At 33.5% G+C, this 27,958-nt stretch overlaps 3 protein-coding genes and 1 long non-coding RNA gene across 8 annotated transcripts; 3 read left to right on the top strand and 1 right to left on the bottom strand.

Moving 5' to 3' along the window:
• The first annotated feature begins 51 nt into the window (after positions 1–51).
• On the top strand, positions 52–7,894 carry LOC111504388 (serine/threonine-protein kinase RIO1). Its single transcript, XM_023158933.2, has 3 exons — positions 52–811; positions 2,239–2,639; positions 4,943–7,894. The coding sequence occupies exons 1-3, from the start codon at positions 52–54 to the stop codon at positions 5,510–5,512; spliced, it is 1,731 nt and encodes a 576-aa protein (XP_023014701.2). The 3' UTR covers positions 5,513–7,894.
• LOC111504405 (uncharacterized) lies at positions 595–18,001 on the bottom strand. Its single transcript, XR_002722003.2, has 3 exons — positions 16,741–18,001; positions 4,710–4,826; positions 595–4,604 (listed from the first exon to the last, which is right to left on the bottom strand). It is a non-coding gene; the product is annotated as an uncharacterized lncRNA (long non-coding RNA).
• Positions 11,815–16,746, top strand: LOC111504398 (uncharacterized). The gene is made up of 4 exons (XM_023158938.2): positions 11,815–11,904; positions 11,962–12,439; positions 15,616–16,409; positions 16,512–16,746. Exons 2-4 carry the CDS (start codon positions 12,004–12,006, stop codon positions 16,623–16,625), a joined length of 1,344 nt encoding a protein of 447 aa, XP_023014706.2. The 5' UTR covers positions 11,815–11,904; positions 11,962–12,003; the 3' UTR covers positions 16,626–16,746.
• Positions 18,002–18,956: 955 nt separating the features above from the next.
• On the top strand, positions 18,957–26,279 carry LOC111504478 (serine/threonine-protein kinase rio1). 5 transcript variants are annotated; one of them, XM_074183375.1, is made up of 4 exons: positions 18,957–19,102; positions 21,203–21,767; positions 24,177–24,577; positions 25,527–26,279. In XM_074183375.1, the coding sequence occupies exons 2-4, from the start codon at positions 21,278–21,280 to the stop codon at positions 26,148–26,150; spliced, it is 1,515 nt and encodes a 504-aa protein (XP_074039476.1). In that variant the 5' UTR covers positions 18,957–19,102; positions 21,203–21,277; the 3' UTR covers positions 26,151–26,279. The 5 variants fall into 5 exon arrangements, with proteins under 5 accessions (XP_074039476.1, XP_074039477.1, XP_074039475.1 ...); XM_074183376.1 differs by lacking the exon at positions 18,957–19,102 and adding an exon at positions 19,366–19,654 and having other exon boundaries at positions 21,206–21,767; XM_074183374.1 differs by lacking the exon at positions 18,957–19,102 and adding an exon at positions 19,366–19,654.
• The last annotated feature ends 1,679 nt before the right edge of the window (positions 26,280–27,958 follow it).

The following is a 27,958-nucleotide window of genomic DNA, read 5'->3' as shown; positions in this document are numbered from 1 at the left end:
AGTTCAGTGAAGCAATTGGTTGATTTTTTATTCATTAAATATATTACATAAATGGAGGACAAAGTCACTTCACCCCTTACAGAGGACGAGTTATTTTGTGATGCTGAAGATGGGGTAGAAATACAGGAAAATGTTTTAGAGGAAATTGATGAACTGGAGTTGGAAGATGAAGGTGACTACTCCGATGATTATTACTATGATTATGACAAATATGCACATCATCACCCACATGACCATCAGGAACAGGCTACGAGCAGAGTCAGCAATTTCCAGGCCAATGACAATTTATTTCATAAATATGCAAACAAAATCAATTTGGAAAGGTATGAAGTGACAAACCTTCCAGGCCACACTACAAATTTGTTGCTCGAAAACCAAAAGCGCTTGGAAAGTGATAGGAATCGTAGAAAGGACAAGCATGATAGAGCCACAACAGAACAAGTCATGGATCCACGAACTAGAATGATTTTATTCAAATTCCTTAACAAAAATATCATATCAGAAATAAACGGATGTATTTCAACAGGCAAGGAAGCAAATGTTTATCATGCCTTTTCAAGTAGTGGTGAAGACTATGCAATAAAAATATACAAAACATCCATTCTGGTGTTCAAGGATAGGGATAAATATGTTAGTGGCGAGTTCAGATTTAGACACGGTTACGGTAAAAATAATCGAAGAAAAATGGTTAGTACTTGGGCAGAAAAAGAGATGAGAAACCTAGCTCGTATGCACTCTAAAGGTTTGAATGTACCTCGGCCTGTTTCACTCAACTCGCATGTCCTCCTTATGACTTTTATTGGAAAAGAAGGTAAGATTTCAATTAGATGCAATCAATCATATCTGATAAGGATTTCATTTGGAACACATTTATTTTTCTTAAGGCTAGTAATTGTCATTGTGTCTATTAATTTTGATGTACTGTTTGGAACCTTTGGTTTAGTAATGAATATTACTGGAGTTTTTCCCAAAATCAAACCGTTGTTTTAACACCTTGACATGTGTTTCGACCACTAAGTGATCATCTTCAAGAGGAAGATCAAACTGTTTGTGACACCACATTCATCAAGTATCAAACAGGGTCAGACTGGGCCGGAACTGCCTTAGTGGGGAGTGGCTTTCCACTTGCCTAGGATAAAGTCGTCAGCAAGAGGTAGCAACCCGCAAGCAAGGGATATGTGGGTCATGCAACTCCAACGGTAGTGTGAGGAGATCACCCACGGGCGTAATAAAGAATAAAATGTACATATGGCTGAGTGAGATTTAGCTATTACCTCTTTATGTATAAATGTTGAACCATGAGCATATGAAATTATGAAATCTTTACTTTATAAAATTACTTCATAAACTACACCTATGATTTGATTTTCACAAATTTTATTCAAAATATATCACATCATGTTTCTCTGTCACAGTAACGCTTTAGTAGTGAATAAAAATACTGAAAGGAGTAGGGAATTAACTTTCAGTATTATTATTCACTACGATAATCTACTGTGATAGCCAAACATGTCGTAATATATTTTGAAAATAAAGTTTGTGAAGATCAAATCGTGGTATATAGCTTATGAAGTTACCTATTGATGTATACCAAAATAGTCACATACCAGGCCGATCTTAAACTTCTATAGGTTGACTTTGATTCTGGTCAATTTCAACAACTTGCATCCTTTGTGTCAAATAATTTACCAAGACGTTTAGTCTCAATCAAGGCCAAGTGTAGGCCAGATTCTAAATGGTTTAGAGCTTGGCCTCATACATCAAATTTTTCCAATTTTTCTGGCAACAAGAAATATGAAACGGTATCGAATAATTTGGCTATATCTAGAAAGATTGCTAGGCACTTTTCCAATCTGTCCAAGGTACCAACTGACAGCCAGTCCGACCCTCGTATCAAAAAAATAATTAAAAATTCATACAATAAAAGAAACAGCTCAAAAATTGCACAATACAAACATCAAACTGGTGCACTAGTGTCAATACACAGAGTAGCCAATGCAGAAAAAAATTCTCCAAATGAAGTCCCTATCGTTCACTTGTATTTGTAACTAACATTGCTGCAGTTTCGTCCTATAAGGACTTTTTCAAATGAATACAATTAACTTTTTAAACAAATGTTCGTTTTTTTTATTCAGTATAGAATTTGGTAATTATTCTCACAACAAACTTAGTTACAAACACAATTTTGCAAAAAAAAAATTCACAAATATTATTCCACTCACCAAATTTAATTTTAAGGTTGGCCAGCCCCAAAACTGAAAGATGTTGAGCTGAGCCTGTCAAAAGCCGGGGAAGCCTACAGGGAAACTGTTGTCATGATGTGGCAGATGTATAACAAATGTAAATTGGTTCACGCCGATCTCTCTGAATTCAATATGCTCTACTACAATGGACAAATTTACATAATAGATGTTTCACAGTCTGTTGAACATGACCATCCCCGTGCTCTTGAGTTTCTTAGGAAAGATTGCAATAATATTACAGACTTCTTTAGGAAAAAAAAAGTTGTTACCATGGGCATCAAAGATTTGTTTGATTTCATAACCGATCCCAGTATCACAGAAAGTAATATGGAGGAGTGTCTAGATGCCTTTGCTGAAAAAGCTGCTGGAAACACGGAAACAACCTCCTCAGAACAGGTAATGATCTATGAGAGTTTTTTATGTAACTCAGCGGTCGTTGTATCTTTCTGGTCACACACAGGACAATGTGTGTGTCTCACCGCCGGTCTGCAGAGTATGTAACGGCTCCACATTAGGTCGCACAAAGCCGCGCGTCTCTTTTTAGTATGGAAGTCGCGCGGCAGCCGCGCGACCCAATGTAAAGGCACTCTAAGTTCCATTTCTTTATTAATCATTTCGCACTAGTTGTGCGTTGTTTGAGTGGAAGTTGCTATCGAAAAAATTACTCATAAAATATTGTTCATTGGAATATTTTTTGGAAAAAATAATTTTTAAACATATGTAGGTAGGTAAGAAATAATTAAAAAATTCAACACCATAATTGTAAACACCTATTTGTAGTTACGAAGTATGGTGTTGAACTTTTTTAATCATTTCTTGTATATCGACATATTTTGGACTATATGAATTCCTCATTGTGTCTTCTAAATGAGTGGAAAGACCATTGCGGTATTTGTTTTTTCGATACCTCATTTTCAAAAATGAAGCTTGACAGAGATATGTTGAAGAAAACAAATTGTGCACAGTTTTTGTTAAGATTTATACTTGCTAGGTGCATTTTTCCTAAATTCAATGTACTCCTGCTTTTCAGGGTGTTGAATTAAATTAGCTTTCAGATGTGTGTCGTGCTTTACTTCAATGAAACTGGCAGAGTTATTTCATATATTCGCTTTCAAGATGCCAAGAGTTTTACACAAGTATAAAACTGTTCTCAATTTTTGTCACATCCTAAAATCTATTTTGAATTTCTAGCAGATATACTTTCAAATAGGATATCATATTTTAATAGGCAGTACTGTTAGGAATAGAAACTTCCGATTGCAGAGCAACAACAGTTGGAAAATTTGAAAAATCCCCTGCTTCGAGTTTTTTATTCATTTATTTATTTATTCAATAGGTAACCCCCAATTTTTATACAATATATTAACCTTAGAAAGTTAACTATTCTAGTTCTACATATCTAATAAATCAACCTACATAGAGAAAATTTTAATAAAATTGTGATTAAAAAAATAATCTTATAAATCTAAACCACGCAAAGTGTATCTAAGAGTGCTCTGAGAGATATGACGAAAATCAATATTGGTTCCATTAGCATTCGATAGAATTCTGGACAAAAGAGAATGTTTTCCATAATTACACCTATGAAAGTCGAGACTGAAAGTTTGATTGTTACGTGTCCTTCTCGGGGGAACATGCAGATTGACTTTACATAGAAGAGTTGGGAAATTAATTTCGTTGTTCAACAATTTATGTATGAATATTATTTCTGAATGTGTCCGTCTTGTACTGAGTTTGAGCAATCCAATAGTAGAGCGAGTTATTGCAGTTTGTATTCAAATGCGAATACTTTATTTGTCATTTGCCCATATATCTTGTTACTTACTTGCATTTTGAAAATAAGACTATGGAATTTCATAGTAATATTGGTCAAAAGAGCCACAAGTAGCCACCATTCATTTTGCCATAGTTGTGGGAATTTTTTGCCATTTTGTTGTAAAAAAAAGTTGTGGGTTTTATTTGAAAGAACCGTTCTAATACTTTTCCTTTGCTCAACCGTCTGACAGCTGTATGTAAGATAACACCACTATAATTAGCTTGTAATTCTTCAAGAAGGTCGTTGAAATTTCATTGATTAACTTAGCGCGAGCGAATAACATTTATAATAATGCTTACATCTTTCAATTTGTTATCCGAAATTTCACATGTCAAAGTGTCTTGATGCAGCAAGCAGTGAATAGGCAACAAATTAGGTAAATTCCATTCCTTCTTCATTAAAGCAATCAAACCATTAATTGCACCCACTGCAGAATCTTTTCCGAATATGTCTTTGCCCAACTGATTTCTTCTCAAATTCCTGTTTGTAGGCTTGATAATTATTTCCATTGCTTCACAGCATGAATAAATCAACTGGCTCCAACTCTATTTAACAAATGCTTCTATATAATGTCTTTCATCATTTCATTTTTAGCAAGATACATTTTCTACTGCACCACTTCAACTGATTCTCTTTTTTGTAATACTCACCTTCGAATTATGGTGGTTTATATATGCCTCTGTTAGAAATTCGAGTGTTTCATTTATATCAAGTTGATATAAGGTCAGGTGATATCTATTGCCAAAAGCCCTTAATGTCTTGAGCTTCTGAAATATTTGATTAATAAATTTTAGAAAAGTGACACATCTATCTGTGCTACTTCAACACAGTTGAAACACGACAAATAATAACAAATATAATAATATAATTTTGTCTCTTTCAGGTTGATGAAAAAGTATTTTTACAAGCTTATATTCCACAACGACTGACAGAGGTAATAGATTTTGAGCGAGACATCAATCAAGCGAAAGCAGGTCACTCAGAAAATTTAATGTACAAAACTCTAGTAGGTCTGAAATCTGATTTGAGTGGTACTGTACAAAGGCCAGAAATATTAAATGGAAATGAAGAAAATCATGAAGATCAGACTGAGTATGAAAAAAAATCTGAATCAAGTACCATAATTGAACAGCCTGAAATACTAGATGAAAACAGTGAAACAAAGTCAGAAATATTAAAAGGAAATGAAGAAAATCATGAAGATCAGACTGAGCATGAAAAAAAATCTGAATCAAGTTCCATAATCGACCAGCCTGAAATATTAGAGGAAAATAGCGAAACAGAGTCTGAAGAAGAGAGCAAGTTTAGGAATTCATCAAGGCCAAAAAATGAGACTAATGAAGAAAAAAAAGCAAGGAAGAAGGCTGTGAAAGAAGCGCAAGCAGAAAAAAGGAAAACTAAGGTCAAGAAACATGTTAAGAAAAGGATGGAAAACCTAAAAAAACAGACTTGAGTGATGTAAATTGTTGATTATTTTCTATGAAATGTTACATTTATGTTTATTCGGCACTGCTTCATTGATTTTTATTCTTCATGATATTCACCTTTAAATTCTGTCGGCCTATATATTGTTTTTTATATGCCTCTATTAGAAATTCAAGTTTCATTTATATTATATCAGGTGGGGAAGAAACAAAAATATTAGTGTCCGACCGAAACTGATTTTTACGAGCAAAAACGAATTTTGGCAACGGTCTCAGTTTCTTCCGAAACTGAAACTTCCTTACAAGGATTATATTTTGAGGGAAAAATAAATAAAACATTATAATCAGTCAGTCTCTATTTTTTCATCTTAAATTAGAACGTTATGCAGTCTTCGCCATTTTTACTTTTTGATAATCAACATAACAAACCCTTGTTTATGATAAAATATTCATTGCTCCTTAAAAATACTTGAAATTGGTGAGGTGTTTATTTGAGTAAGTGTAGATACTACTTTTGAATATTATTGATGGATTTTCAAAAATATTCAACATAAAATTACTTATTTAAGTTGTTACCTAATATCACAATAAATATTGATATTTATGTATTAAACAAAGTAAGTCACGACATGATTAGGGACGTGGACGCGGCAAAATGTCTTCGTCGCTTGTTTGAAATTCAACGCGCCGAACATGACCGATCACAGCGCGAGAACTCCCGAATGCAGTTTCGGCAGGTTTGCCACCGAAACCCTTATTCAGCAAGACAGACGCCATCACAACAGTCAGGTTGCCTCTCAGCTCGCCATACAAGGCAGACAGACCACCCAGTCAACCAGAGAGCACCAAATTGTCACGTGGTGTCCTGTCACCCAGTGATGAACCAATCAGAGTGTACCAAACCCATTCACAAGTCAATAAAAATTTTCTCGGACAGTTAAGCGGTGTTGGAAGCTTGTGACTCATCTCGAGCAACGTATATATTGCCAAAAACGACTCTCCTCGATAGGAAGACTCAACAGATTGTCTTTGGTTTGGCCATATTGGCCTGGAAGTCAATGAGGCTGTTGACTGGATTTTCCAAAAGCTCTTTTCGGAGAGAAAACTCCCATTTTTCTATGACTTCGTACCCAGCTGCCGTAAATGTTCAGTTTTCGCCAAAGTTGTTTCGTAACGCATTTATTTACTAACAGTGGGGTCTTCGAAAGTGTAGTCGTCACGTTTGTATTTCATACATTTTAGACATTTGTGGAAATAACAACCATGAAACTCGAATATTTGATTTGTTTCGTATCGACCGAAACCGAACTTTCGGTCGGACACCAAAAAATATGTTGTCAAAAGCCCTTAATGTCATTGAGCTTCTAATATATTTGATAATAATTGAATTTTAGAGAAGTGACATCTATGTGTGTTACTTCAACACAGTTTAATTATAACAAATATAATGTTATTCTGTCACTTTCAGGTTGATGAAGAAGTCTTTTTACAAGTATATATTCCACAACGATTGACAGAGGTAATAGATTTTGAGCGAGACGTAAATCAAGCAAAAGCAGGTCTTTCAGAAAATTTAGTATACAAAACTCTAGTAGGTTTGAAATCTGATCTGAGTGGTACTGTTCATTGGCCAGAAATATTAAATGGAAATGAAGAAAATTGTGAAGATCAGACTGAGTATGAAAAAAATCTTGATCAACTTTGTTACAAATACAATTTTACAACAAAAAAACTCTCCCACACCAAATTCAGTTTCAAGGTTTGTCAGCCCCATTCGTTAGAGATTTCGAGTTGAGCTTGTGAAAAGCCAGGGAAGTCGGTTTTCATGTCGACTTTTCTGGCTTCTGACAGGTTGAGCTCAACATCGTTTAGGGATAGAGCCGGCCAACCTTGGTGCATGGAATAATAATTGTGGGGGATTTTTTTTGTTGCAAAATTATATTTAGAACCAAGTTGATTCAGAATTGTTTTCATGCTCGGTCTGATCTTCATGATTTTCTTCATTTCCATTTAATATTTCTGGTCTTCAAGCAGTACCCCACAAATCAGATTTCTAGAGTTTTGTATACTATTTTGATGGCTTGATTGATGACTTGCTCAAAATTTATTACTATTACCCCTGTCAGTCTTTGTGGGATACAGGCATGTAAAAATATTTTTTCGTCAACCTGAAAATGACAGAATTATTATTTGTTGATATGTCTAACAGAGGCATATAATAACAATATATAAGCCGACAGAATTTGAAGGTGAATATTATGAATAATGAAAATCAGTGAAGTGGTACCGTACAAAATGTATGTTGCTGAAAGTGAAATGCTACATGTATTGTGTTGAAAATTGTTATCTTGACTTTTATGTATTAAAATTTGTTATACTTGCCTTTTGTATATTAAAAATTGTTATAAATAGGTGCAGGCATTTTTTCAACTGGACGATTGTCAAAACATCATTTGATGGTTAATGTTATGAATAACGAGTAATTTTTTCTGTTTAGTTTGAGTCGGCCTATAAGCCGACCCTGCTTAGAAACTGGGAAGTGCCAAAACTAAAATGTGATAAACCACAAAAAAGGACAGGCAAAACCAGGGTTATAGCAAACGATAGAGGACACTTATTACCAAGTGCCCATAAATTGAGGTCCCGTCCTTGGGGAAATTATGTAGGTACTTGGAGGTTGCCCAATAAAATTGATCGAGAAACTGGTAAGTTCCTCTGAGCTGTTCAATTTGCCTAAATTACATCTAGCTATAGGCGTATAGACACACTTGAACAAGTTATTGTATGGCAAAACACGTGGTGTGTTTTTGTAAAATTGTTTAGAGAAAATCACAGAGAGTTTTTTGAATATTCAGAGCACGTGTAAAAGAACATAGAAACGGCTTCCACAATCGAACAATTACTTCAACGTACGCTGTCTGATCAAAAAATGGGGTGAATTCTCATTTTTCTCAAAATATATTTATTCAAATTTTTATTTGGTTCATAACAAAGCTACAGCTTTAGAACATGTCACAAAATACGGTAAAATCAACGTATGCTCAAAAAGTAAAATATAAAACCTTCAGATGCTTGACTGTGTCCCCTTGTAAGTATTTCCCTTCAGATATAATAAATGTACTTATTTCGGCGTTTTTTGCAACTTTTGAAGCAGTTCTGATATGCACGTTTTGGTATGTTCAAGAGCTCTTTCGGCAATTCCTCAATCGTTGCAAAACGCCGTCTTTTCAATCTTGGAAACAGGAAAAGGCGCAGGGGGCTTAATCTAGTGATTTCAGATTGTATAGTGCACTACTTGCTAATATTAAAAATATCGTCTAAATTCAGCAATTTTGAAACGAACTTCGCTGCCATATGCTTCATGCACAAAATTTTCGAAAAAATTGCATGGCATGAGCCAACCGATATACCAAAATCCTCAGCAGCTTCTCTTGTAATGAATCGAAGAATCTCCATAACAATTTTCACTATCTCAACACTTTCATCGGTTATTGATGTGTAGGTGTATTTTATGAAAAAAATTAATTACCTCTGGCTCGTATATTGTGTCTTTCAATTCTCCTTGAATTTGGATTTTTTGTAGATGTAGAAAAAAATATTAATTCATTAAAATTTGCTTGATGAAAAAAAATTATTCTTGTGCATCTCCCTGTTCCTCATATAATACTCGTAGCCATAATAGTAACATAGATCTGCCTATTCTTGCGAGCTCCCTTGTTAGGGATTCAATTATATTCAACAGGATCAAACTGTTTAACCACTTACCAGCCCAAATTAAAGAAATTATAGTGCTTAACAAATTCAAAAAAGTAGTTAAAATGTTACTTGTTGATAGGGCCCATTATTCAGTTCTGGAGTATCTTGACGATTCACTTGAATCTTAACTTTTATTTCTGTCTTGTTATTTCCAGCTGAATATCTCAGTGTATTTCACATTTTTAGCTTATGTTTATTGTATTTTGTTTAAACTGTTTATGTTTTTTTTATGTAGATTTTTGTATCTTATTATTTATGACTTTGTCTACAAGATGTAGTTCTTCAGACAATAAAGTATATTTGATTGATTGATTTTCGAATAACCCATTAAAGAACGCTTCAAAAGGTTGACAATTGTCTTGAAAAAAAAGTCAATTCATTTGCTCATGACTTCGAAGAACCGATTATAGGCCACCTATTCTCAGTGTTTCTGACAATTTTGAATGGTAATTTAGAAAAAAACTGTAGCTTCATGATCTGATAGCCCAGCTCAGAAGGAATAAGAGAACAATCAGAATTTGTGAGGTCGAAATTACTGCAACTGAACTTCCTGAAGTTTTACTGTGAAATCATTGAAAATTTCGAAAATAAAAAGTACCCTGTAGGAGTTTTTGTGACCTAAGCAAAGCATTCTGTGTTGAACATGACCGGTTACTCCATAAACTGGAAAAACATGGTGTTCATGGCATTCCATTCAACTGTTTCAATCTTACTTGAAAAATAGAAAACAATAGGTCGAAATAAATAGTAATGCTAACCAAAACAAAAAAGTCAGATCAGAAACCTCGACCATTAATATAGGGGTACCTCAAGGCTCCATTCTTAGGCCTATACTATTTATTCTGTACACTAATGATTTACCATGCTACACTGGAGAACACATCGTCACAATATATGCAGATGACACAAATTTTCTAATAACTGGTTCAGATTCCCTAGATACAGAGGCAAAAGCAAACCTTGCTCTGAAAAAGACAAGTGAATGGTTTTCTGCTAACAATCTGGTCCTGAACACAACCAAAACGAACTTCATAAATTTTCACCCACGGCAAAAATCTATAGACCATATATATATATACTATAATTATAGAACCAGAGCACCTCATACAAAACAGCTCAACTAAATTTCTAAAGGTATACCTAGAGGAGAACCTGAAATGGGGAGTTCATTGCTCTAAGCTAATATCCACTCTGGGTCAAAAATTTCATCTTTTCAAAACTCTTAGAGAATTTTTAAATGACTCAATGACTATATCTATCTATCACAGTGAAATTGAGTTCCGGCTGCGTTATGGTATCTGGTTGTGGGGGATAATTAGATGTATGATCTCTTCTCATTATCTTGAACCATGCAAATCACTTTTTAAACGCCTAGGCATTTTAATAGTGGTCAACCTGTATATACTGGAAATAGCATGCTTGGCACCTGATAGAAAACACCGAACCAACTGACCAAATAATACACACACATATTCCACAAGGAAAATACAAGAAATAATTCCAAACCACACCCTACAAATCATCAGCCAGAGTCCCACAGTTATGGGAGTTAAAGTGTAAAACCATCTACCCCCTACTCTGAAATCACTTACCACCTGCAACTTCAAGTTAAAACTCAAAGAAATACTCATTCGGACTTCCTTCTACAGATTGAATGAATGTTTTAATAAAATTTTAGTCTAGTTTTAATGTTATATAACTTACTTATATCAATACACCCACTTTATACACCATGTACTACCACTTTATCTCTATATAACTCTAATATTATTTTAAATTTTATTTTAGAATGTACTCATTTTAACTACTAATTTGACTTATTCTATGTCTGCATGTGGTTTTATTGGATTAATAAATATTATTATTATTACATTGTGACGAGATTCGATAATAGTAAAATACTTGTGAGTGGGTGACTTAGAAATTGATAGAGATCGCCAGTAGAAATAACCAACAAACTATTTGGTAGTTGCGAGAGTAATGATTTCAGATTTTTTTTTATAAAAAAATTGTCTGATAAAGGAGTTCTATAAAAGCAAATTATATAAAGTTTCTCAACTGTAATGCAAAACTGTTTTGATCTAAGATACTGGCGTCATATAACCTCCAAAAGATTGAGAAAAACTTGAAATCTCATTTCAGCTCCCATGTTATTCAATGGTATAGGCTCAGTCTTTAGTGGTCAAGTAGTACAAATCAGGTGTTTCTGAAATGAGCTGAATAAAATTTCTTTTTGGTTACAAATTAATAAATTAATTAATTTTTCAATACATCTGATATATTTATAACTCGAAATAAAAGACGTAACCGATTTCCCCCAATCAAATTTGAAAGTAATGAGATCACATACAAAAACTACATAAACTTTTTAGGACCCTATATTAATTAAAATCTTAGTGGGAATAAACATCGAAGAACTTCGAAAAATATTCACCGATTATCGGTATCCTTTATAATATACGAAATCATATTGATTGCAAATATTTGATGAATATAGGTATATATTATAGTTTCATATGTTTTAGAAATTAAAAAATCAAATTTTGGAATTTAAAACAGTTTATTTTCAGCAAATCAGTTAAATGGTTTAATCGAGCTGAAAGACTCTAAAAAAGGCGGTTCTTTATTTAAAAATGTAGAAGATCACAACAAAACAGAAAATGAGGTAATTTGACTGGTTGATGTAAAGTTAAGAGGTTGTTGAAAATAGTTTTGTTTTCAGGATACAAATAAAGAAAACATTGAATACTCATATAAAGAGTCCATGCCATACGTTCCTGGTGATTTGACAGAAAAGCATCACCAACTTCCAAGTCACGAGGAGCTTGCAGCTGACCGTTTCTCGAAAGAAAATTCGCCTTCAAGTGGTCTACCTAATATTCGGGATGACTTCTCGAAACCTCTACCAGAAACTAAAAGAGACCTTACTGAAGAAGTAAATGACTTTTATAAATCACACAAGGAAATGGTACTTTCAGAATGTCATAGAAAACTCACAGGAAAAACAAATAAAGATCGGATACTGTCTCCTATTTTGGCTGCTATATCCAATTTCAGCCTTGCCAAAAAACTACATAAAGAAAACTTGGAACATAATCCTCTTCCAGATACCATAAGTGATTCAATGTACCAAAAAATGCAGATGCAACAAAGAGCAGGAGAGCCAGGACTTATGCTGGAAGATGATCACTTTGCTACTGGTACGAATACAATTTTCACATACTGATTTCAATACTGCCAATAGTCATCATCATATAACTAACTGTTGTTCGCCATCTGTTATATAGTGTTTTGTTGTAATTAAAGTTTCCAGCAAACCTTATAACACTATAATTTCTATTTCTCTAGATCAGTGGAAAAAGTTATAGGATTTCTATTTTTTCGGCAGCAGCCTTCTGACGTCACAAGTACTAAACTAACGTCAAAAGCGTCAGGAAATGGATTGTCTTTCTCGTCATTCACAGTAGACAGTAAAGTAAACCAAGAAAGTACTTGATAAAAATAGCTGCGTAAACGCAAGTGAAACATAAGTGGAACCACCTATTGGTGTGACACCCAAGTCAACTTGCCAAGTTTTTATGTCAGTGTTGGTGGTTTGACCAATCAACCGACAACTGCGGTAGCAGAAATTTGGGAAGCTAACCTGAAATGCCATCGGAAAACGAATCCACATGTTTCTAGAAATGATATGAAATCTAGAAGATTGAAGACAAAATGTGAATAACCGAGAAAAGTACTTAATAAAAATAACTGCTTATTATATGCGAGCGTTTTAGATAGCAGGCTATACTATCATCTTCATGGCTCTACTCAAACTAAACGCTCTATCTTCTTGTTTGTTCTTTTATACAGTTTGAATGTCTTGACGCATGTATTTGTCCTCTCTTGTCATCCGGATGCTTTTTTAAATTTGCCTGTTTTTGGGTTACATCAGATAATATCCTTTGTGCTGGAGTTTCATTGTAAGATAGCAATTGAGCTAAGTTTATCGAAGTGAAAACAAGCGACAGATGGTGGCAAATACATTATAATTGTATTCCTTGGTGTCATAACAAGAACCTTTGAGACAATAATGGTCTTTCAGCTATTTGCTAAATAAGTCACAAGGCACCAAAGTGTACAATACTAAATCAAGCAAGCAAATAGTTAGTGTAGGTGTTCCACAAGGAAGTGTGCTTGGACTTCTACTCTTCATCTGAAGGACATCAAATACATTGCTAGCTGTCACTGATATTAACCTGTCAAAAGATATCACTTAAACGAATTGTATCCTGAGCAAGATATGAACAATATAAAATTGAATTTTGAAATTGAGAACAAATTATTTAACCAAGTTGAAAAACAAATATTTAGGCCTGATAAATGATAGAAGATTTTACATTTGGAAAGTCATATAAATGAAATGGAAGAATCGATTGTACTACTGGTGGGAGGAATCAGAAGAATACATTTTTTAGGAAAGAAAGTTTTTGGCTTTCTACTACTCCATGAAATAAGTAACTCTATAAGTATAGAGTTACTTATTTCAAAACTGATTACTTCCTTCCTTTCTTTGGAAGATTCCCACATTTTTTTGTATCAAGATGGAGTAGTAGAAAGCCAAAACTTTCTTTCCCAAAAATTAGTTACTCCTAAAAATATAACGCTTTCTATTTAAACATTTTCAAGATACTAATATATAAATTCTAATTTATAATGCTCATATACTCCCATACTCCACAGACCTCCCGCCAACCAATTACCATCTTTTCAAGCACTGCGATAACTTTCTCACCGATAAAACCTTCGCCAATTAGGGCCAAGCAAAGGGCCTTCGTCGATTTCATCGAATCCCGCACCTAATTTTTATGCGGACGGAATTGATCGACAAAAGTGGACTAATTCAAATGACACTCATTTCGATTAAATTCAATGAGTATTCACCGAGCTATTGAAGTTTAAAGTAGACTCATAAAAACGGTAGGAAAGTTTTGAAACAACGTAATATCTTCAAGGATCAAGCGCCGTTTTTTCTAATGAAATGCTGAATGGCAGTTCTGTGAAATTCTAATGAAATTCAAACTATGCACAACCCGATTATCAATGATGAATAGAGATAAAACAGTTTATTTCACTACTAACCTAAGAAATTGCTGTTATTTACTCCATTCCCCTAACGAGAATTAATATTTCTCACCCTTGGTAAATAATGATAATAAAAAAACACCTAGGTAAATAATGAGAACAATTCTATAATTGTAAAGATATTCACAGAAACTTTTGTCAACTTAATTATCAACTAGAAGTAGGAAATTGAACATTGATAATACCTACGCTTGAAAATTATTTGAAATTATAATTAATTGTACAATTGTGAGATATCGTGTGTATTCCAGCATTTCCTGTATTAATGGAACTAACATTTGGACCAGGTAAATTCACTTCTGTGTTACAAACAATCCTCGTATTTTGAACGCATTCATTACCTTTTTCCACTAAATTATCTTCAACATGGACGTTTTCTAAGACAGCATCTTGACTTGCAGAAGAAGTTATATTTGAAGCTTCATTGGGTAAATGACATTTTTGCACTAATTCGGCGATTCTCTTTTTATCAGCTATTGATCCCTCAATATATCCTCCGTTTTCTGCGAGAAGTGTTGCCGAGCTACGTCTTAGAGAATGACCAGTATAACACTCAGGATTTTCTAATTTGAGATAATTAACCACGACATATGGTACTTTACTAATAGTATTGTGCCCAATATTTTGTTTAATATGTTTACCTTTGCGGTATAAAATAAATAGTTTTGTAATGTCAGTTGGCCTATTAGCTAAGTATTTTGTAATAACATTAACCCATTGTAGCTCAACAACAACAAACTTCTTTGATGTACTGTTCTTTGAATTAAGAATATTAACCAAACATCCTTTACATGAAATTGATCAATTTTTCGAAGTTATCCAAGAAGAAAGAGACACTTTTGTGGTCACCTCCCGAACTTTTACTCAACTTTGAATATATATAATACGTTAGCTATGTGTTTATAATTTGTAAAAGCTCATGGCTTTTCATTTTAGCCAAGTCTTATAAGATTGGAATTTTATCTTGTTAACTTGTATTTTTTTTTGTAAATCTAATTTATCTACAAGCATCTTTTTTTTAAACTATATTGACAAATATTACCCTCTCAAACCTATTTTAGAAATTGTATTGACGTGTCTAAAAACTGTGTGTTTCTTGAGACTAAATATTATAATATTTATTATGATAATATCATCACAAACATCTAAATCATCTAGGAACATATTGCATTGAAGGCATACATTTTCATTATTCAGGGCATTTGAAAAATACTATTGAGTTCACTTTTGTTCAAGTTGTTTATTTTTTTAGGTGTTGGATGGAAGGGTTATCCAGGGTATGGACCCACAAGATGCACAAAACTCAAAATATACAGGCCAAAAACATGTGGGCGTATGAAAGAAGAAGACACCAGCATATCAAGTTTCGATAAGAAATGGCGTTTTTTACGACAAAGTAAAGTCACTCCTATGGATTTAGCTATATGCTGGGACATGACCCCAGAGGATCCCAAAGATGAACCCCAGAGATCTGCCCATATTGATGGTTCCAATGGATCTGCTGCCCCGGCCGTTTTCAATCTTGTACATACCCCAAAAGAAGAGGAAGTGGAACGAAAATGCGACGGCATCCACGGTTGTGGTCCCTTATTTGATCACAGTAACAAAGGATCAGAGGAGAAGGATTATATATTTCATAGATCCAAGAATAATCCCCCTAGTTTAGATAGCAATAAGTCGGAGACAAGCTCCAGAAAAAAGCGTGCACAAAGTGCTAACGAAGTTGAGAAGCAATCTGCAATTTCAAAAGCAAGCAGTTCTAGTAATAAATCTCGCGCAAAAAGTGCTTACAACTTGAACGAATCCGAACATTCTCACAGCTCCAAAGAAACCAATAACAATTCCATATGCAATAAATTACGTCACAGTACACCCAACTTGGGTGAGCATGATCAGTGCGGTGAACAAAACTGCAAGAAATATTTGAGTAGACTACCCAACAATAAATTTTGTGTTGCGTGTGAGATGAAGAACATGTCAATAAAAGAAAAAAGGCCCAAGTCAGAATATAAGATGGCATTTAAGGCTGGCGTACCGCGAAAAATTGTAAGTAGAACTAGAAACCAGATAAAAGTCCCTAGACAAAAAGATCCCTATATGGTGAAGACCTACGTTATCGATAGCTTAGCTCCACCTTTTTCTTTGCAGAAGTCGAAGAGAGAAGATTATCCCGAACATTGGAGGCTGGCTACAGTCTACCAGCATTCTTACAAACCCATCCAATACAGAAAAAGACCAATGCTTCAAACTGTTTTCAAATAAGTTGGGTTCACTTGTGGACAAATTTGAGTTCTGGTTCTTATTGCAATGTCAATTCGTGAATGATATGACAGTTATTTCTGATACCTCAAGTGATCTTACTTAGCTTAGTATTTACCAGTATGAAAAGTTAGGGATTCCAATAATGGGTTCCAAAAGTTAGGAAAAATCTTTGAATAATGATCTAATTTTCTAAATATTACATATTTGAAGGCGTAGTTTCAAGTTCACTGTCTGCTTTTGAAATTAATGAATCTAGTGCTATTTAGCAAAAAGTAATTTTGTAATTACGTTTCATTCTCTCCATGAAAGTATTTTTGATGAATTGAAGATCCAATTTCTACAATTTTCAGAAATTTAACTCTGATGGCAACCCTGTTGTAAAAAATTGTACAGATGGCCTTTAATTGGAGAAAACCAGTTTTTCATAAAAATTTCACTAACTGATCATGGCAGTTCAAACTCGAACCTGGAAAACCTCAGTATTTCAATATATATATGCGATGTGTCGAGTACGGTTTGGCTCGAGTCAGACTCGATTCCTGCTTTAGAACTCGAATACCAATTTATTTTGAACGCCGGACTCGAGTCAGGAAGAATCGATTCGCTAACTCGATTCTATTTATGTGAGTCCAAACTCCAACTGACTCGAGTCTCGTATTCGAATTTGGTTAACTCGCTCGTACAAGCGTTGCCAACCGTACTATATATACGTCAAGCTATACAAATCTGTCAAATTTCTGTAATCAATTTTGAACTTTATAGCGAAATAATAAGGTTGGTTTCCGTTTGGGAAAATTTGACAGTTTGTGGTAACTTAATGGGCTGCCCACCACGATCGTACGCAAAATATTCAAATATTAGAATAAAGTAAAAAAAATAGCCGATTAATTTTATTTGCCTATATAAAAAATCAATAACAATCTACAGTTGTTTTTTTTATTCATAATGCACTCTTCCAACCATTTTTAAACTGAATTATTGATTTATTATTGTTGTGTCATTATGCTTAACCTAACTTACACGCTGTTTGAAGTTAACTCCTTTTCATTTTTCCCGATTGTTCGAAAATCTGACTCTAGTTCTGGACTAGAATTTTCAGACTCGAATTCCTAGACTCGAGTCCAGCCGAACTCGAGTCAATATTCGAATATCAAACATAGAATTCGAGTACTGTCTCGAATCAGGGAATCGAGTTATGATTCGAATAACGTATAAACTGACTCGATCCATCAAAACAGCAACTCTGCCTCTTCTCCCCCAGGAAGTTTGATTTGAACCTGGGGTATAGGTCACAATCAAGAAGTTTGGATCTTGACTTATGGGGTTAAAACGAACTTCTAATTCAGCTTTCAACAAGGTCCGAATATGTAATACATCAACGACTCCACATACTTTTATGCAAAGTTTTCATTGTAGTTAATTTCTGTTTTCGTTTCTTTGGAAGTTTTCCACATTTTTTGTTGGATGAAGTGGAATATCAAGAAAACTTTGTTTCCCAAACAACTCATCTCCCCAAATATTTGTTAATTTGAAAAATAAAAATAATAAAATTGAAATTTCTTTTATTGTTTTACCTAAGTATGCATATTTCAACAATGTTTTTCAGCGATATAAAAATATTGGAATTTATAGTAAGAATATTGGTGAGATATTATGACGAACAGCCGTAGTGAGTAGTGAGTAAACGTATCTATCGGTGCTCCGTTCAAATAACAGTTGAAAATTTTTGAAACCTCATCAAATAAGTGACTGTCACTGTTGCGTTAATTTCTCAAAGTAATAAAAAATATATTTACATTATTACTCTGAGGGTCAATTTATTTCCTTTGTGGCATATTCATTTTGGCACAATTGTACCAAAATGTAAAAATTGTCATTTGCCTTGTGTTGTTTTGTGAACCTCTCCAAAACTTCCAAATTCAAATTTTCAAAATATTCGTTGATTTTCTGAAGGAATATTAATCTATACTGTATATTGATTTTTTTTCTTTACGTTACATGATTTCAAAAAATTCTTTTTAATTTTGTTGGACAAGTGAGTGGCCAAATGAAATTCTGCTATGAATTTGAATTGATATTCAATCTATTTCATATATTCCTTAAGAGCTGATGAAATTCCACATATATCGACATCATCATCAACGCCTGAACCTTAACAGTAATCACTACACTCCAGGAGTTGCTTTATCTCAAGTAGTGTCTGATCAATTTCTATGCACAAAGGTTCTGTCACAAATGAGAAGAAGAAATTGAAGTGGGCACTTTCGTGTACTTTTGAATACTATTTTCAATTTAGTTTGGCACAACTGAAAATTTCTGAATAAAAGCGCTGCTTTGGACAGTTATATCATAGTTTATCTCTCCCTTTTGGATACGTGTTGTAGTTTTCAATGTGTGATCATCGGACTACCTCTTCCTTTTGAGTATAAACACTTCAATAACAAGTTTTGGACTGATTGATCAACATTTTTGAAAATGTAAGTATTTTTTCCATACATAAATTCCTGGGCAAGTAAATAACTGTAAACATGCTAGGAGATAGAAATATTAATATAGTATATATCTATTACCTCTCGCCTCCGGACGAAGCTTCTGTTCATTATGGACAGGACGAGTCTGGCCAAATTCGCTCGACTGATAAGCAATGGCCATATAAATTTAAAAAGCTAACTTCAGAGTGTCGTGGCGCGCGCATCGTAAAAATTTAATTATCATTTTTCCCTAACGCGCGAAAAGAAGTGTAACTTCAAAAATGATCAACATATAGACGACGGCTACGGAGGCATAGTCACTATCGTATTCAATGACATTATATCCAACCAAATCTTAAGAATAATCAAAATTTGTGTCAAAATATAATAATTAATATGTGGAGAATCAACACTAATAACCGATTAGAATTGAATTTATATGTAGATATACTAAATCAATTAAAAGAAAACATCTCTATTGGGAAGGACGACAAATCATAATGGAAAAAACCATCAATACAATAATGGATGATATTAACATGATTGTTTTGAATAATGGTAATAGTACAAGATTAATAAATCCAAACAAAACAGTTCTTCAGACATATAGGAGCAATTGGGAGATGATTGAAGACTGTGAAAACAGCGATCAGGGCAGATAGTTGCCCTTTCAGTGATAATACAAATAATGTTTCATTTGTCATTGCGAAAGGTTTTCGCTTCTGCTTCTCCATCTTTATACAAAAAATGTTGGAATCTTCCTTTCTTTGAAAGAATCCCGAAAATTAATCTCTTAAAAAATATACCCTTTCAATTTTAACAAGATTCCTGTGTCTGGGATTTAATCAAATAAGTGAATGAATGTTATTTACATACTGGCATTGATGACATGGGTGGATTCAACCCATTCCGTGACAAAAAAATTCGAAAAGATTATGAACGAATGAAGTGTTTTTTCTTATTATGTTATCCGTATTTGCTACTGAAGAGCCGATAAGGCAAGTGTCTTACGGCTAAACATTGGATGTCTAGCAGTGAGGATGACGGTGTTCCATGTGAGTGAAATTTTACTTCTTTCATTAATTATATTCTGTAAAAATCCTGTGAATATCTGATTCGATCATATACAAATGTTAGGAATACAAACAGAATAGGGAAAAGTGTTTTTCATATAATTCAGCTCAGCTTTCTTATAAAAGTATCTATTTTGAAAGTATTTTTCTTTCATGTAATTCAATGTTCATATAAAAATTGCTGTTTCGATAGGGCTTTTTCTTCCAGTTTATGTTTGAAGGTTACTTTTGGCATGATCTATACATCTTTTTATAGGGTTAATTTATGAAATTGATTGCTTTCTTCCTTCCTTACTTTCTATTTAGAAAAAAAAACTTCATACCTCCGCTGAAACAAATATTACTCAAAATTGAAACATAAAATTCAAAATAAAGGTAAAATGTATTTTAGGACTCAATCTGACTATACTCAAAAACCTGTGGTACATGAAAATACCAAATAGGTATGGACAGAAGACACATAACGAGTATTATTAGAATGTAGTGGCAAACGGCAATTAGTTCATATAGGGGTTAGCAATAGTCCAAATTGTGAATGCCGACAACCTGTAACAATAACCACATTTTCTTAGAATTACCCATCAACACTATTCCCGACAAGATATGCATCAAATATTCATTAATAAAGGAATGAAAGCTCTATCTGATATGTTCACAGTACATAGGAATTATAATACAAAAATTGTTGAAGAAATAACACGATTTATGTCACATAACCACAGTATGGCTAATTCTACTGTGACGTAACCAAATAATATTATAGAAAAGGGAAAAGGTATCTCAATTTTAAAATAAAATTATATCCTATGAACTTGCATGTACACTATAGGGACTATAGAGCCCAGAGTGAGAAATAGCTCTCTCTCTCTCTCTGGATTCTAAGGCCATTGCTTTTTTTGCGGTGCATTTGGGCAGTATCACAGCTGACAGCTTATATTTTTATTTTATTCAAGTCATCTGTGGTACAGTTCAGTGAAACAAGAAGATAATCTTGTGGTTGATTTTTTCATTTACTAAATATTACCTTTTACAGTAGGGTTGAAACAAAGTCAGCAACTACCAGACTAGTGACAATTTATCCCAATATACAAACAAAATTAATTTGGAAATGTGGGAACTAACAGATGATCTTCTGAGCGATTTTACGTATATGTTTCGCGTAAACCACAAAAGCTTAAATAAAAATGAGAAACATAATAAGGACAAAAGTGATAGAGCCACAACAGAACAAGTCATGGATCCAGGAACTAGGATGATTTTATTCAGACTCCTGAACAAAAATGTATCAGAAATAAACGGATGTATTTCAACAGGCAAAGAAGCAAATGTTTATCATGCTGTGTCAGATAGTGGCGAAGATTATGCGATAAAAATCTTCAAAACGTCCATTCTGGTGTTCAAGGATAGGGATAAATACATGAGTGGCGATTTCAGATTTAGACACGGTTACCGTAGAAGTTCTACAAGAAACATGATTAAAACTTGGGCAGAAAAAGAGAGGAGAAACCTAGCTCGGATGCACTCTAAAGGTTTGAATGTACCTCAGCCTATTTCACTCGAGTCTCATGTCCTCCTTATGACTTTTATAGGAAAAAAAGGTAAGATTTGAATTAGGTACAATCAATCATATCTGATAAGGATTTCATTTGGAACACGTTTATTTTTCTCAAGGCTAGTGAGTAATTGTCATTAGTGTCTGTTTCATCAAGTATAAAGCAGGGTCAGACTGCGCCAGAGCTGCCTTGGTAGCGAGCGGCCCTCCACTTGTCTAGGATATAGTCGTGAGTAAAAAGTAGTAACCCACAAGCAAGGAATAGGTGGGTCGTGGGTCTTCCTCGACTACTGGGTAGGTAGGCCTGCACAATAGTGTGAGGGAATAAGCTCGGGATTTTACTCCAACCATATGGCCAGTCCAACCCTGGTATCAAGAAAATAATGAAAAATGTATACAATAAACAGGATAACTCAAAAATGTACAATACAAACATTAATGGTATGTATGTATGTATATAATGAATGCAGAAAAAATAATTGTTCTCCAAATGAGATCCTTACTTTATATATGTTCGATTACTCATTACATTTTATTTATCATGATATTATTTTAGTCTGTGGTCATGTATTTATGATTATGATTCATTGATCAAACTACTTTTAATACTACACTTAAATAGTATAGTAGAAATGTAAAAAACTAATTATTTCATAAGTTCACTTACTACACTACTAGCCTAAGTACAATTGTTTAATATGATCACTTTAATTTGCAAACCCTACATTTCTTCAAATATTCAATGACCTATCAAGGTTGCCACTGTCACTTTGGAGAAAATGTTATTTTTGTGATTGTTCCAAGTCACTTTTTGGATAGTTAGGTACGCCAAAGTATTTTACTCTTTGGAAAATGTAAACGAGTTCAATTTGAAGTTGAAGCTTGAAGTGCATACTTTCACCTCTTGATAAAAATGAAACCAGTACTCTTTTAGCTTTGGGTCGTACTTTTGACGTCTATTGGGTCTTTGGTACTACAACATTTTATACCTATATCTTCTGAATTTATTTCTAGGCATTGATATTCCACCATAATACTACTAGTCTTCATTACCATATGTTGTCAATAACACAATAGGACTATAAACTTTCAAGGCATTATTTCATAATATTCACATTCTTGTTATAAATACACTCGTAAATACATTTCAGTACTTACACATATTTTCATCCTAAATAACAATGGTTATTTCATCAAAATCCTTGCATGTTATGCTCCTACTTTCTTCTGTTGTAGTTTGTTTAAAATCACTATCCCAGCTATAGTGCAAATGATGAAATGGATAGACCACATAAATAACATGTGTAGTAAACTTAGTAAGACGGTTTTTGCTATTAGAAGAATTAAAAAAATAGTAAATCAAAGTGCGGCACTTGCAACATATCATTCTCTTTTTCATTCAGTCCTTAGGTATGGTATACTCAATTGGAATAATGCATCAAAGGTACATCTTAATAGAATATTTCAAAAATCTGCAGTAAGAAGCATAATTTCTGCCAATTATGATGAAAAGTGTCGACCAATATTTGTAAAACTTAAAATAATGACCTATATTCAGTTATTGTCTATGAAAATGTGCTTTTTGTTCAACAAAACTTGTTGAATGAAGTTGCTCACAAGGATATACACCAACATGATACAAGAAACAAATCAAACCTTGTTCCTACAGCTAATAAGTTGAAAAGAATAGATAATATAGGAATTAAGCTATACAATCCCTTATCTGCCGAATTTCGTAACTTGTCATTTAGAAGATTCAGAAACTTATTGAAGAAAATATTAACCAAACATCCTTTATATGAAATTGATCAATTTTTCGATGTTATCCAAGAAGAAAGAGACACCGTGTGGTCACCGTCCGAACTTTGAATCAATTTTGAATATATATAATACGTTAGCTATGTGATTTATAATTTGTAAAAGCTCATGGCATTACATTTTAGTCGTGCCTTATAAGATTGGAATTTTATCTTGTTAACTTGTATTTTTTTCGTAAATCTAATTAATCTACAAGCATTTTTTTAAAACTATATTGACAAATCTCACCCTCTAAAACCTATTTTAGAAATTGTATTGACCTGTCTAAAAACTGTGTTTCTTGAGACTAATAAAAATTATTATTATTAGTGAGGGTGAGATGAATGTTCATTATTTTTTTATTTAATGAAAAGAGAAATGAAAAATTTCTATGTTTTTTGTATAAGTTTGAAAATGTCCGTATAGGACGAAACTGCAGTAACGTTAGTTACAAATAAAAGTGGCAAAAAACATAGACATTTTTCATTTCTCTTTTCATTATGATTTCCTACCATGTAGTAACGCCTACATCCAGCAATTTATTTTTTCATTTAGTATAGCATTTGGTAATTATTCTCGCAGCAAACAAACTTGGTTACAAATACAATTTTGCAAAACCCCCACAAATATTATTCCACTCACCAAAATTAATTTCCAGGTTGGCCAGCACCAAAATTGAAAGATGTTGAGCTGAGCTTGTCAAAAGCCAGGCAAGCCTACAGGGAAACTGTTGTCATGATGTGGCAGATGTATAACAAATGTAAAATGGTTCACGCCGATTTCTCTGAATACAATATGCTTTACCACAATGGACAAATTTACATAATAGATGTTTCACAGTCTGTTGAAGTTGACCATCCCCGTGCTCTTCACTTTCTAAGGATGGATTGCAAAAATATTACAGAATTCTTCGAGAAAAAAAACGTTGTTACTATGAGCATCAAAGATTTGTTTGATTTCATAACTGATTCCAGTATCACAGAAAGTAATATGGAGGAGTGTCTAGATGCCTTTGCAGAAAAAGCTGCTGGAAACACGGAAACAACCTCCCCAGAACAGGTAATGATCTATAATTATTTATTGGTTGAGAGTTTTTTATGTAACTCAGCGGTCGTCACACTTTTCTGGCCAAGGGCTACACAGGACAATGTGGGTGTCAGCGCCGGGCCGCAGCTTCGAGTTAACTTATGTTTAGTTGTAGTTTGTTTCCAAACGCGAACATTTATTTGTCATTTGCCCAATTATCTTGTTAGTTACTTGCATCTTGTAATTAAGATTATTAAATTTCATAATAGTATCGGTCAAAAGAGCCACAAGTGTCCACCATTCACTTTGCTGTAGTTGAGGGAATTATTTGCCATTCTGTTGTAAAAAAAAATCTTTTGTGGGTTTTTATTGAAAGAACCATTCTAATACTTTTCCTTTGGTTAACCACTCGACAGCCGTGTGTAAGATAAAATCACTATAACTAGCTTGTAATTCTTCAAGAAGGTCTTTGAATTTACGATGATTAACTTAGCGCGAGCGAATAACATTTATAATAATGCTAAGTTCTAAAATACACACTGTGGTCCCAGTCTGCCTACACCTTAGATAGTGACACACTCCAAGGGTTTTGTAACTTGACGCAGAGATCTTAATCTGCCACTCACCAGGCTCGTCATTGTTCTCTGCATGGTTCTATCACGCCGTACATCTCACAAAACTGCACACCTCGCTTCTGCAAGTCACATCCCTGATTCCACTACCAAAGAAGAATTTAATTAAATTCGAAACGTCGGCAAGAAAACAATTGTTTTTTTAAAGAAAATATTGATCCTGTTACCCAACCAACCTTGTCATTTATGTCTAGTTGATAAAAGGTCAGGTGAGGTCTGTTGCCAGCCCTTAATGTCTTGAGCTTCTGAAATATTTGATAAATGAATTTCAGAAAAGTGACACGTCTATCTGTGCTACTTCAACACATCGACAAATAACAAATATAATAATATAATTCTGTCTCTTTCAGGTTGATGAAGAGGTATTTTTACACGCTTATATTCCACAACGACTGACAGAGGTGATAGATTTTGAGCGAGACATCAATCAAGCGAAAGCAGGTCATTCAGAAAATTTAATATACAAAACTCTAGTAGGTCTGAAATCTGATTTGAGTGGTACTGTTCAAAGGCCAGAAATATTAAATGGAAATGAAGAAAATCTTGACGATCAGACTGAGTATGACAAAAAATTTGAATCTAGTTCCATAATCGAACAGCCTGAAATACTAGAACAGAGTGAAACAAAGTCAGAAATATTAAATGGAAAAGAAGAAAATCATGACGATCAGACTGAGTATGATGAATCTGAATCAATTTCCATAATCGAACAGCCTGAAATACTAGATGAAGATAGCGAAACAGAGAGAGAATATGAGGATGAAGATAGCGAAACAGAGTCAAAAAAAGAGAACAAGTTTAGGAATTCAGCAAGGCCAAAAAATGAGACTAAAGAAGAAAAAAAAGCAAGGAAGCAGGCTGTGAAAGAAGCGAAAGCAGAAAAAAGGAAAACTAAGGTCAAGAAACATGTTAAGAAAAGGATAGAAAAACTAAGAAACAGACCTAGGTGTTCTCAAATATTGCTTGATCATTAAAAAAAATTCTCTATGAAATGTTACATTTGTTCCTTTGGCACCTCTTCACTAATTTTTGTATATTCATAATATTCACCTTTAAATTTTGTTGGCTTATATAGTAATAATAATAATAATATTTTATTGGTTCTTCTGGATCATAACTCAATGATATAGAACAAGTCAGTGTAATATGATACAAATAAACTTATAAAAAAGAAAAAATTATGTATATATAGGATATGAACAGTTATGTAAAATTATATATTAAAACTTATAACTGGGTAAAATTATAATATATTAACATCCCTAGATGACAATCTCAATTCTTCAGTTATATTGATAAGTCATTCATAAACTCTTCAATGGAGTAGTAGGCTTTATCAATCAGAAAGTTTTTTAGGACCAGTTTAAATTTTCTTAGTGACATTTTTCTAACATGATTTGGCAATTTGTTAAATAGCCTGACACCCATGAAAATTGGACTTGATTCTGATCTAGCCAGTCTATGATTTGGTATTTCTAACAATGTTGAATTTCTTGTGCCGTAATTATTTTTGTTTAAGAAGGTAAAAGGTCGCTGATCCGATTTTACAAAAATCAACAGCTGGCACATATAAATGCAAGGGAGAGTTAATATTCTTAAAACTTTGAATAGATCTCTGCAGCTAGTACGTCTATTTACACTCTGAATGTTTCTGACAGCTCTCTTCTGTAAAATAAATACCTTTTGTGCCTCACGTGATAGGCCCTAAGCTACTATACTATATGAGATTGTTGAGTGTAATTGGTCATGATAGTACATGAGTACCACCGACTTATCTATAATTTTACTGAGTTGATAGATACAGTAACAAATAGGCGTTATTTTTTTTTACATATTTCATTAATATGTTGATTCCATTCACAATCTTCAGTGAGAGTAAGTCCTAGAAATTTCATTGAATTCACCTGTTTCATTAAACCGTGCTGTGATTTTAACAGTAAACTGTGATCATGACCATTTGGGGCATAACTAAATCTTAGGAAGGATGATTTTTTATCATTGCAGATTAATTTATTGCTAGAAAACCAGTCCTGGGCTTTTAAAATTTCCCTGTGAGCCAAGTCTACTGTGGATGTAACATTCTAACCACTAACCAGTTGTGTAGTGTCATCCGCATACATTACAAAATTTCCTTCAAAGTCATTGACATAAATTATATAAAGTAGAGGTCCCAAAATAGAGCTTTGTGGTACTCCAATAGTATACTTTAAACGTTTAGATTGATACTGATCTATTTCAACGTATTGTGTTCAATTTTGGAGATAACTTTCAAACCATCTACGTGTTTCCCCTAAAACCATACTTTTCCAATTTGTCTAGTAGAATTCTGTGGTCTACAAGATCAAATGCCTTACTTAGACCTGAGAAAATACCCAGAGTTCGATTACCCATATCTAGACTATTATATATAATAATAATAATTCTTTATTGGTGTGATGACATTAAAAATGTTTACACAAGTCAGGAAAGGATAAAGACATAAAAATGGTAGTATACATATATATAGTAATACAAAGTACAAAAAAAAACTTGTAAATACTACAGTTCACAAATCTTTGTAAAATCAGCATTTAAAAATTCGTTAAAATCGTAAAAGGCACCCCTGAGTAACAGTTGCTTAATTTGGACCTTAAATGTGTTCAAATGTGCATTCTTAATCGATTCGGGTAGAGCATTGAAAAATTTTGGAGCGTAGTAGTTGATTCCATTTCGACTTTTTGAAACTCTCTGATAATCTAGGTATATGTTTTTGGAACTTCTGTTGTGGTGATTATGTATGTCA

The sequence above is a fragment of the Leptinotarsa decemlineata genome, unplaced genomic scaffold (assembly GCF_025532065.1).
Source record: "Leptinotarsa decemlineata unplaced genomic scaffold, Ldec_3_MD MMD2_tig00026336_RagTag_RagTag, whole genome shotgun sequence".
In the NCBI taxonomy this organism is placed as follows: Eukaryota; Metazoa; Arthropoda; class Insecta; order Coleoptera; family Chrysomelidae; genus Leptinotarsa; species Leptinotarsa decemlineata.
This window is presented reverse-complemented; position numbering and strand designations above follow the sequence as displayed.